The sequence below is a fragment of the Glandiceps talaboti genome, chromosome 21, assembly GCF_964340395.1.
Source record: "Glandiceps talaboti chromosome 21, keGlaTala1.1, whole genome shotgun sequence".
NCBI classification, from domain to species: domain Eukaryota; kingdom Metazoa; phylum Hemichordata; class Enteropneusta; family Spengelidae; genus Glandiceps; species Glandiceps talaboti.
Window position 1 is genome coordinate 13,276,151 of NC_135569.1, and position 12,437 is coordinate 13,288,587.

The window sequence follows — 12,437 nt, forward strand, 5'->3', positions numbered from 1 at the left end:
GAGCCAATGTTTTTCTTAGAATCAAACACCCGATGAAGGGTGCGTAAAATGTCCTTTGCGGTGTTCATTTGATGTCTGTATGGTAGCATGTGTAGTTTAGTTCATTTCATTCATACAAAATGTAGCAAGAAACTGTACTCATTCAATCTCGCTAACTTAAAGTGTAACATGTCTAATTTCTTATTGGTTTCTGCGTGGTTGTATCAAACATAAAAGCTGCACGGTATTGTGAAATTCACTGTTATAAAATATTAGTCAAGTCAGGTGATGAAATGTAGCAACGTTAGTAAGATATTCATTGAACCAGATGGCACTCACTTTCAGAATCAGGTTAAAGTAATTTCTATTGTATATAATGCAAAATGTCAAAATAAAACAGAAACGAACTCAATTTTGTAGCATGACAATTCCTCGATCTAACAGGTTTTCTCAAATAGTTAGTCCTTCAACATCTCTGTCTTGGAAAATCCACTTGTGTCTCTAAGGTTCTGGAATTCTGCACTAAACTATGTTAGCCATTCTTTCCGGTTCATCTATTTATTCGGGTAAACATCAGGTATGAATGCAATGTCAGGTACCTTGCGTTGGCCACTGGTGCAGGAAAAGATTGGTTGGTTGGTTGGATGGTTGGTTGGTTGGTTGGTTGGTTAGTTGGTTTGTTAGTTAGTTAGTTAGTTGGTTGGGTGGTTGATTGGTTGGTGATTGATTGATTGGTTAATTGGTTGGTTGGCTGGTTGGCTGGTTGGTTGGTTAGTTGATTGGGTGGTTTGTTGGTTGGTTGGTCGGTTGGTTTATTGATTGATTGTTTGTTGGTTGTTTTTTGTTCTTTTTTGCTTGCTTGTCTGTCTGTCTGTATGTCTGTATGTATGTATGTCTGTCTGTCAGACTGACGGACTAAATGGTTGATTTATTGATTGATTGATTGGTTGATTGGTTGATTGGTTGATCGATTGACACAGAAATAATAGTTATTCATACAAACTGAAGTTGCCGATGATTATATTTCAAGAGATCACTATTTGGCCAGAAGCTGACGTCATTAAACAGAGGAAATACACTTCTATGATTCTGCAATTTGATCCAATAACATTCCAGAAACATAGAAATAGACCTCAATCAAAATTTGTACGATTCCTGATTTCATCTCGTGGTGCGAAATGTTCATTGATATGGTATGTTAATTATTAGTATAATACGGTCCTGACTATAATACTCACCTCAGTTGGCAGTAAGTCCGCGAACAAACAGGAACGAATTGTAACAGGACTTCAGATCTGTCTTCAGACGCATCATTCGAGTCTTCGTTTTCAGGGTAAGTGTAAAAATGCCAGGATTGGATTTTTATATTGGATTTTTTTTAAATTCATAAAACAATTTTATAATAGCTTCTTACTTGAAAACCCAAAGTGAAACCACATTGACAAAGTCCATATTTGTAACTCAATAAATTTGACAAGATTTATAAATGTGTAAATATACGTACATTAACAACTTTATACATTTTTTCAGCATTTCGCAATGTATTGAGTTACGAATACGGACTTTATTAACGTTGTTGCAATTGATTTTTCAAGTAGGAAGTCATGACAAAAATAACTATAAATTAAAACTCCAGGTCTGAAAAAGATTGTTTCCCCGTTGTGGTGTCACCATCACGCGCTGTCACCGTCGACGTCATGTAAGATACATATTTTAACTGGCGCGATTCTCCCGTCCTGATACAACAGGGAAATATCTTGTTTGGTGATGAATACTCAAAATTGATGATTTTACTCAAATACGCTTTTCCTTCTAAATTATAAACACAATATCTAAAACCGTTAACCTGTGTTCATCTAACCATTATGCACTTTTGGCGGGAGAAGTGTTCAAAGTTACAAATTTGCTTTAATATCTCTTTCTATTCGACTTTTGCAAATTTTGTAAAAGATGAGAAGTGATGAACGATAATTTTATCAAACATATTACTGTGCATGTATATGCATAGTGCTTTTTTGTTATCTTTTTTTTGTTCTCTTTTTTCAGTGTGAATTTCTCATTTATTGAGTAAATATATAGATACTTTTAAAAGTACAAAACAATACCTCGTTGATGTAAAAGGGTATGGCAATTTTAGATAAACATATTGTTGCTGTGATCGATTGAACCTAAAATAATACAGCCCGTTTCATGTTAGTGTTTACAAGCTCTGTTTGACATAACCACTCAGAAAACAAGAAGAAAGTGCCCATTCTACACTTTAAGATGAAATAAACTATTTAAACGTATTTACCGCTAGACGTGGACACATGGGCGCCAATGTTTTGACGTTAGCTCATCTAATTCAGACAAAACAACACAAGAAGCTATTTATTCGACCTTGCTATCTTGAAGTATGGCATGTGAAGTTTCTTACCGCTTGGTTGTATCAAACAGAACCAGTGAACGGTAACCTCACACGGGCTGTATATTAGACTCAACATGATATCATTTTTATAACCCATTCTTCTAAAGTGTTGTTGGTCAACATAATGTTTTGAGTTTTAGACCAATCAGATTCAATATATTAAACGGGCGCTATGCAAACAACATTACTGTAACACTGGAATAATTTAATATGGGTTTTATGGAAGGATTATCACTTGAGTAAAACAAATTAGAACATCACAGCTTTAAAACGCCTACCTATGTACGATGCGACACTAATGGATGAACCTAGCATTTGTTATATTCATTTACAGAACCTATAATAACTTACTCTTTATAAAGGTGTCTATTTAACACTAAGTGACGTCATTGGTTGATCTACCGGATGGAGTTGTGGTGTCTATTCCTTTTACTAGGTCTATCGTCCATAGAGGTTGAAGGACGGGAAATACAGGTAAGGGGTGGTTTGATGTATACATTCATTAGTATGCATGTATGCATGTATGCATATATGTATGTATGTATGTATGTATGTATGTATGTATGTATGTATGTATGTATGCATGTCTGTATGCATGCATGTATGTATACATGTATGTATGTATGTATGTATGTATGTATGTATGTATGTATGTATATATGTATGTATGTATGTATGTATGTATGCATGTATGTATGTATGTATGTATGTATGTATGCATGCATGCATGCATGCATGTATGTATGTATGTATGTATGTATGTATGTATGTATGTATGTATGTATGTATGTATGTATGTATGTATGTATGTCTGTCTATCTGTCTGTATGTATGTATGTATGTATGTATGTATGTATGTATCTATTTACCTGTGTGTGTGTCCTTGCGTGTATATGTGCAGATGTGTGCGTATGTCTCTGTGTATGTATGTATGTATGTATGTATGTATGTATGTATGTATGTATGTATGTATGTATGTATGTATATATATGTGTATGTGTGTGCGCGCGCGTGCATGTGTGTGTATGTGTGTGTGTGTGTATGTGTGTGTGTGTGTGTGTGTGTGTGTGTAAATTACATCGGATGCACTAGTTAAGCATTGCACAATAAACTTAGAATAATGATTGTCTTGTCTCTTTTAGTCAAAGATTGGAAATATTAATCTAAATGGTAAGTAAAGTACTGTATGATAGTTGTATATTGTCTATCTATCTATCTATCTATCTATCTATCTATCTATCTATCTATCTATCTATATCTATCTATCTCTATCTTCTGTCTGTTTGCCTGTCTGTCTGTTTATCTCTGTCTGTGTGTCTATTTTTGTGTTGTCTGTCTGTGTGTCTGTATGTCTGTCTGTCTGTCTGTCTGTAAACCTCTTTGCCTCTGTATTGTATGTATTGTTATCCTCCAATCTCCCTGATATTATTCCTTCTCTTAACAACTTGTTCAGTCACTATAGATATTCGTTCATCCATGTACATTTATTTCAAAGTTTGTATTTTCTTTCGCCAATGCAGGACACTGTGTCCTATTTATCTCAGTTTAATTACTGTAATTACTGTAATTTTAAAATTATTTGTCATATCTCCTGTGATAAATAGATATTCCACACAGAAGTGTTCGTATAGCCGGTGGCCAAGAAGCAGTCCCGCACTCTCATCCCTGGCATGGCTCACTTCAATTCAACCATCAGCATGTGTGCAGCGCACTGCTGCTCAACCAGCGTTGGGGTCTTGTACCAGCACATTGTGTATATGCATTCCAGTAAGCATATGTTTTCTGCAATGGCAGTATTCCTAAACTGCAATGTGTCGTAAGGTCAGGATTGTATTCTATCAGGGAAATGGTAGTTTAAGGGGCACAAGACCAGTTTATACATTTCTGAGCTAGCTGAATATTGAAAATTAAAAGTATTCGCATACTTGACCATCATTTGCAATTGACTGTACTCAAATATGTTACTAAGATATAACTAAACGATACAATTACGTAATATGACAGAACCCCACGACACGTGAGTGCAAGTATGGTATTGCAGGATTGTAGTGTAGTCTAGGTTACCCAGACTCTCGCCGCTGGGGGCTCTGCCTACGAGACCTCCCCAAACGAGAGTCTGGGAAAACCACGTTTGGGGAGGCCTCGTAGGCAGAGCCCCCCCCCCCCCCCAGCGGCGAGAGTCTGGGTAACCGAGACTAGCACGAGTGTAAATACCCCCAGAGTGCCCACACTGGCATGAGGTTATTTCACTATTTCATTATGTGTTTATCTGAAACCTAGACTTTCAACAGTCATCTTGACTTTTTTGTAAGTTATCTTTTAATACTATTTTTGTTGATGGAAAAGAATTAAAAGATGGTGTGCGATGCATGTTCATGAAGTCAAGACGAATTATATTTACAACTGCCGACATCAGACTGTAGACAAACGAAATATGTTACAAACAGGTAAAGTAAACAACTGAATCGGATGAATAACACTTGACACAGCATGTTGGATTTACAGAGACTTGTATTACACTCCATGATTTGATAAGAACAATTTAATGGCCACTTTACATTGTAGTTCACATTCACAAACAAATGTCCAGTTCCCCTGGCATTTCATGTACACATAAAAAAAGTCATAAATTGTTCATATGAAACCATAAAATGTAATACAAAATACAAGTCTCTGCTGTTCTAACATGCTGTGCCAAGTGTTATTAATCCAATTCATTTGTATACTTTCCCTGTTTGTTCCGTTTGTCCACGGTCTGATATCTACAGTTGTATGTCTTCGCATGCTCGGTGAGTAGCACCTGTTCTGTATAGAATGTGAACTGAACATTTTGATCATTATATGTTATAGGTTATATTTGCACACAATTAGTAATATAAAAGGAAAAATATGGAGGTTTTTTAGGAATATGACAAAATGTAATAATGACTATTTGAACCCCCTTAAAAATCATAAACAATCATACAACGCGATCACGAGATGTCGTGTGTAGCGAACAATCGCGTTCTCATTTGCATATCATTTCCATGCATTTTTTGCATGCCAGTATTAAAATGGCTACATGGACGAGGATTTGGTATTTATTCTGGATTTTTAATTTATAAAACAATTTTGAAAACCAATGGGAAACAACAAATGCCAAGTCTGTGTTTGCAACTCAATACATTGCGAAAGATTGATACATGACCGTGTAAAACTTTTTGTCATTGTACGTACAATAACAAACTTTTTTACACATTTTTGTTTAGCTTTTTGTAATGTATTGGGTTACAAACACAGACTTGGTATATCTTATTTCATATTCATTTTTCAATAAGGATGCCATGATAAAATTGTTTTATGAAATAAAACCCCAAATTAAATACCTAAGCCTCGTCCATATGGCCACTTTGATACTGGCATAGCAAGAAATGTTTTATGTAAGTATTCTCTCATCTCATCTTGTGCCACTTTAACACAGTTGTGGGGGTATCTGTCTGTCTGTCTGTCTGTCTGTCTGTCTGTCTGTCTACCTGCCTGTCTGCGTGAGTGAGTGAGTGGGTGGGTGAGTGAGTGAGTGAGTGAGTGAGTGAGTGAGTGAGTGAGTGAGTGAGTGAGTGAGCGAGCGAGTAGGTGTGTGTGTGTGTGTGTGTGTGTGTGTGTGTGTGTGTGTGTGTGTGTCAATTCATTTACGCCAAAGTAAAAAAAACTTAATTACAGTAACTGTAAAGCATGTAAATGACAGCGATCGCACACATATTACAGATTTTCAGTATTCCCCATAACATTTGACTAAACATGTACATGACTACCTGAGTTGTTTTCCCACTGCAGATCTCAACGTTCTAGCTTGAGGGTTGTGTTTGGTGAACATAGCTTGACTCAAACAAATGGGAACGAACAATATCTTTCCATAGCCCAGATTATTATCTCGTCGACATATGACGGTTCAACACTAACCGACGATTACGCCTTTATACAGTTTAGCCAAGATGTAGCTTTTAATAATTTCGTGCAGCCTGCAGAACTGGCAGTTGACAACATACAGTCTGGTAACTGTCAAGTAGCCGGATGGGGTCAAACATACGTCGATGGTAAGATAGATTCTTTTATATTGCACCATGTTTGCTATATATAGATTAATACGTTACAATGAAATTCATGTGAACAGGGTGCAATGAATAGACACAACTGTGATTTTCAAGATAAACTCAATTGATAAGACCCCTAGCTGTATATAAACAATTACACTCTTTGGAAAGTTCAATTCATACCATCAATGCCAAACTTGTGGTATCTGAGAACAGGGAATAGTAAAATATAAGATGCCAATATCTAGACTGACTGTTACTAAGTGCACATTTTTATAGACAATCTTGCAGTAGAATGGATTGAACCTTAGACTGAGATTGAACCGAAGACACCCTCTATTTACGACCTCCTGTTATCAGATACAATGTTGCAATTGTATGGCATATAAACTCATTCTTATGACACTCACCCGCCTCATAATGGCATTTTGGCTTAAAACTTATTGCAACCAAGTCGCAAGAAATTTTGTGAACGTACCCGGTAAATGACCGCTTCAGAGGTTTAATTTGGTTCTGAAATCAAACCACGAGCAAAAATATCAAACTATTTTTTACCCCCTTTCCAGACATTAGAATTTCCAAGGCCTCCTATTCTCTCCTCGGTTACGTTCCCCGCCCCATAAATTTTGCTCGTTCCCCCAAAAGCATGACAATTTTTAATACTGATGATCGTCCTCGACGTGTTCCAGTCGTTAACACCCTTCGTGGTAGAGAGACTGGCATGGCGAATATCTGAACGTATCTAACAACATTGAATTTCTTCGTCGATAGGTCCAGTGAGTGATGTCCTACTCGAAACTACTGTAGATGTCATAGACAATCAAAATTGTTTGGCATATTGGACATTTATAACAAACGACATGTTGTGTGCAGGCACCGGAAATGGTAGTCCATGTATGGTAAGTTACCTCAAAATTTGACTACAAATTGGTACAATTTTAGCTTTAAAGATTTTGTATAAATAGTGATGTTCGGCAAGGTTCAATACCCGTTGCCCCCCCCCCTCCCCCACCTTTTGTCCCCTCCCCATAATAATAATAACTTTATTACCATATATAAACGCAAAAGCTTACAATTAAATTGATGCAGTTTCGCAGACAAAAGACGAGTTAAAGAAATCCATATAAAACTGGTAAGAACATAAACTATGATAAAATACAATGGTTGACATGAACTAGAAGCACGTGACATAATATGTTCTACTATAAATACATGGTAAAATAAAGAATTAAAATATTATGCTCTGTTTAGTGTGGGCATAGCCGCGTGGGGTAAAAACTGTCAAAGAAACGATTCGTCCGTGATTTAATTGTTCTATACCGTGACCCTCAGTGAAGGCAGTAAACCTCAGACCACTACTTGAACTATTTAGTGGTCTGAGTTCAAACATATTGTGTGCAGGGTAAAAGTCATCGTAATATGGAGCTTGATTTCCTCCTTGTGCGATCAATAAAGAGTGATTCAAGGCAAGGAGGGTCTGCCCCAATAATTGAAGATACAGTTTTAACAACTCTGTTTAGTATGGTATTTTCTTCGTAATATTGCAGCACCATCGACATAGCTAACGTCGTCAGTTGAATGTACATAAGAGTGGCTAATACCTACTAACCGTCACACCGGTTCATTCAAAGGAATCATCGAGTCTTTGGAGTCATATTGACATTTGTACTATACTGCTGTCGAACGTCAAAGATTATTCTTAGGTTGATGGACATCAGAATAAATTAGGTGATAATTATCGGCGTTATTTTTACTCCGAGGGGTTAAAATCTATGACATGGCGGTTCGTATCATTGGTAGAGGAACCCATAGTATTATTTATGTTCTATACTCGTAATTGTATGCCACATATCTCCTTTCATGTCGTACTGCGTGCGGACCTAAAATTGACTAGATTTACAGGGCAATGCCATGTGCTTACTGCTTACACAAGTATGTTTCTGTACAGTTGATTCAGTACTGAGTACAATACATAGCAAAAAAAATTTATGTAAGTATGATTTTTACCACGATTAATTAAATGGTAAAAATCTAACAAATAGGGAACTTGCAATCCAGACTGAGCATGCTCAGATGCAAAAGACTATGGGATTATCTGTGGTTGTCGTAATACCTAATCTGGAGCTACCGATAAAATAAACCTCCCACAATGGTCAGGGTAACTATGAATTGATTATTTGTGGTTACAAACAATGTTTCAACATTGTTTATAATACTAATTGATTAGTATTTATTATCATATTGCCCATGATGCAACATTCAACATGGCGGGTTTGCAAGTTCCCTATTGAAAAACAGTTTGTTTTTTTTGTTTTTTTTAAACTGTCCAGTTGCAATTGTTGCAGCTTTAAAAAAATGTTTTTTGAAATATATATACTTGCTCCCCTCAAGAATATGATTAATTTCACAGCCACCTTTTCCTTATAGACACGATTCCAAAAGCATAGTATACGTACTCAAACCATGTCAGAATATACCAGACGTTAGGCCTTAGTATAGAGTCTCTTGTTTCCCGAAAATGGAGTATGATAGCCGTGGGGGATTTTGGATCTGAGCGGAGTCTCGTTGTATGATTTCCCATGGGGTGGGGATGCGGACAACTTTCCCAGACAAGTAAATATGCATACCACATACATGCTAACAGTTCTTTCTTTTGTGCACCTACAGGGTGACAGTGGAAGTCCATTACTGTGTAATGATGTTAATGGTGACTTGAAAGTCTTTGGTATTGTCACTTTTGGCGGTCACTGTGGGGCACCAAACATTCCTGAGGGCTTCATACGCATTAGTAGCTTCCATGATGAATTGGTCTCTGTTATCAGCGGAGGAAACCAACAGTGTGATATAAAGAAATATTTGCGACACCGCTACTGTAACAAAGGATAAGGAGTTTCCAAAAAAAATGGAAATTAAATACTCCATCCTAACCGTCATTTAGAGCAGACAAATAACACACTATCCTTACGATGACTCAGCGTCACTATCTTCAATTTTCTATTATAAGTCTTCGTGTCCCAAACTTATGTATGCACATATTCATCACCATTAACATGTAACGCTTTACTCGACATTGGACGATTCGCTTTAGGCAAACCGATATGACTAAACCAAATATTTGCTGTTGTTCCAATATACACCTTGCGAGTCAAGCACGGATACTTTAACTTTTCAAGACAGCATTGTTCATTCTATGCTCACTACCTGTTAAAGCTGACCGGAGAATATACTTCTTCTTTTAAGGTCAATTGCTAAACAACGTCTATGTTGTTACACAGCGAAATGTCTTTGTTGTGTAACTATATATGATAGGCCTGTAAGCTTATATGTTTACAAAACTGAATAAATTAACCATGCTTACCTGACAACATTTCGAATTCTTATGTGACTGTGTAAGGAAATGGTCGTATACCTTATAGGTTGAAGGTTAAATGTACAGCACAGAGAGAGAGAGAGAGAGAGAGAGAGAGAGAGAGAGAGAGAGAGAGAGAGAGAGAGAGAGAGAGAGAGAGAGAGAGAGAGAGAGAGAGAGAGAGAGAGAGAGAGAGAGAGAGAGAGAGAGAGAGAGAGAGAGAGAGAGAGAGAGAGACGGACGGACGGACGGGCAGGCAGAAACACAGACACAAAGAGGGAGGTTGAGAGGGAGATAGATAGAGGTATGAGTGAGTGAGTGAGTGAGTGAGTGAGTGAGTGAGTGAGTGAGTGAGTGAGTGAGTGAGTGAAGTCATAGTAAAATATAACCCCTATCAAATTCACTTAAAATAAGATTTGTGGACATCCCCGAGAACCAAGTTGTAAAAGTGACCTGCCTCCTACCCCTCGGCCCCTGTATTTTATTAACTAAGGGACCGGTCAGTTTCTTCGGCCTGGGGGAGCCGGTGGAGGGGGGGGGGTCACTCTGGGTTTTTTAATTGGCAGTGGGGGGGGGGGGGTCATGCTGTTTTGAAAATTGTGGATGGGGGCGGTCATTGTGTTTTGGATTGTGATGGAAAATTGTTTTCTACAATGGCAAAAAGCTTTGTATGAACTAACTTTATTATTGTCCCTGTTTCTTACGTAAATTCTTTAATATTATTTCACGTAAGAGTTCAAACATACCTCTATTCAATACATATACATGTATTATCTGCTACCACACTAGTTACAGAACATGTCATGTAAATGCTTGGCTGTTTCACAATCAATGCTTCACTTAATAATATATTGCACTTTGGGGCAAAAGTGAACTTGAAGGTTTCGTAATGGTAATCTTCAGAGATATTAATAAAAGAAGTTAATCTAAATCTTTCTACTCTAGAGTAGATGCACTTTCTATTTTGGACACTACATGTTATCGACACTGCAAATCACCACATCTCATCAAATTCCAGTTTCTATTATACACTATAGGTATGACCACCTAAAGTCACTGTGTTTTAACATACCAGTGACTTTATACATACCAGTGACAATATTAATGCCACTGTACCAATGTTACGGGCCCATATTTATGTGACATGGGAAATAAACTCATTTAAAACTTACATTAACTTTAGCTTCGGAAACTTTCAAAGCTTTGAAATGATTACCTCAAAGGCTATGAATAACCTAAAAATTGCCTAAGTTAATAGAACCAAAATTCCTCCGGATCTCCAAGGGGAGTACCCTAGGACTCTCTCACCCCCAGAAGTGACTCATGCATTCAACCAACAATCAGACGCACCAACCTTTTTAATGTCATAATGGTTCTAAACTTTTCTTAAGAATTTTCACCCTATGCTAATTTGAGATGATCTTGTCTTTTAATATGTGAAATGTTTGCCAAAATTTTCAAAATATTGCCTTAAAACTCCAAATCTCCCCTACCAATGATACTACCATTAGATGTGCTGACCTTTACTATAATGATTAAGAACATATTTCAACTCGATGTAAGTATGTACGTTATAAATAATATATAATAGTTTCTGATACTTGATGGTGCTGTCTTGTAAAGCTTGGAAATTATTGCCTGAAAGTGTACATGTCTGAATAACCTAAAAATGGGCTTTAAGAGTAAAAAACAACAACTGCAGAGCTTTTTGGGGGAGACCCCTATGGCCACACACACACACACACACACACACACACACACACCCTCCCCCCCCCACACACGCGACATTTGTATAGTTATTTTTTACATGTTGGTGTTGTCTTAAAGCTTGAAAATTATTGCCTGAAAGTGTCTATTAAGAGCAAAAAAGCTCCAGGACTTCTAGGGAAGCCCCCCCCCCATGAGAAGTAATTATATTCCCTTCTCAAACCCCCCCCCCTATCTTTCACCCTCTAGATGCTATTAAACTCCATTTTGAATATATTTACCCTGTATTGTTAATAAGTATATGATAGTGCTATACCTGCAGGATCTTGTAAAGTATTTGTGAGACAGTCAAGCAGTCCACATTTAGTCATGATAAAAAAAAGCTGTTGTTAATGGAGAGAGTTGTACGCCGAATAAATATGACTTGAAAAGATTGGTTACTTGGTTACTTGGTTACTTGGTAGTTTAGCTCCTATTTCCTTTGGGAAGAGCCCTCAACTTTTCTTTAAAACTGGTTATACTTGGTGCAGAAATAACTTCTTCGGGAAGAGAATTCCAGCTGTCCACAACTCTATTTCCAAAAAATTGTTTTCCGATTTCTGATCTGCTATTTTGCTTGAAGATTTTTAATGAGTGACCTCTCAATCCATGACGATGGGGAGATACGAAAAATGTCTCCGGTGGGGTTTTATATCTTTTAGTCATGTACTTATAAGTTTCCACCATGTCAGTTTGATGTCTTCTCTCCTCCAAGGGGGACAAAATAATATCACTTGGACAGAGTCTAAGGCATCTCTTCTGCACCTTCTCAAGTAAATAAATATCTTGTTTCAATCTCGGATTCCATACGACCGAGGCATATTCTAGAATTGGCCTGATAATAGAGCAATATAATGTCAAAGTTTTTTCTCTAGTAAATTCACTG

At 37.1% G+C, this 12,437-nt stretch overlaps 1 protein-coding gene across 2 annotated transcripts; it reads left to right on the forward strand.

The window, feature by feature from the left end:
• The first annotated feature begins 1,221 nt into the window (after positions 1–1,221).
• Positions 1,222–9,808, forward strand: LOC144451496 (elastase-1-like). 2 transcript variants are annotated; one of them, XM_078142362.1, is made up of 7 exons: positions 1,222–1,312; positions 2,721–2,860; positions 3,529–3,556; positions 3,991–4,153; positions 6,200–6,459; positions 7,228–7,355; positions 9,124–9,808. In XM_078142362.1, the coding sequence occupies exons 2-7, from the start codon at positions 2,792–2,794 to the stop codon at positions 9,340–9,342; spliced, it is 867 nt and encodes a 288-aa protein (XP_077998488.1). In that variant the 5' UTR covers positions 1,222–1,312; positions 2,721–2,791; the 3' UTR covers positions 9,343–9,808. The 2 variants fall into 2 exon arrangements, with proteins under 2 accessions (XP_077998488.1, XP_077998487.1); XM_078142361.1 differs by having other exon boundaries at positions 1,227–1,312; positions 2,749–2,860.
• Positions 9,809–12,437: the final 2,629 nt, after the last annotated feature.

Coding starts and splice junctions, on each gene's coding strand:
- LOC144451496 (XM_078142362.1), top strand. CDS start 2,792: ATGGAGTTGTGGTGTCTATTCCTTTTACTAGGTCTATCGTCCATAGAG. Junction 4,154..6,199: donor CATTGTGTATATGCATTCCA/GTAAGCATATGT, acceptor TTCCCACTGCAG/ATCTCAACGTTCTAGCTTGA. Junction 6,460..7,227: donor GGGTCAAACATACGTCGATG/GTAAGATAGATT, acceptor CTTCGTCGATAG/GTCCAGTGAGTGATGTCCTA.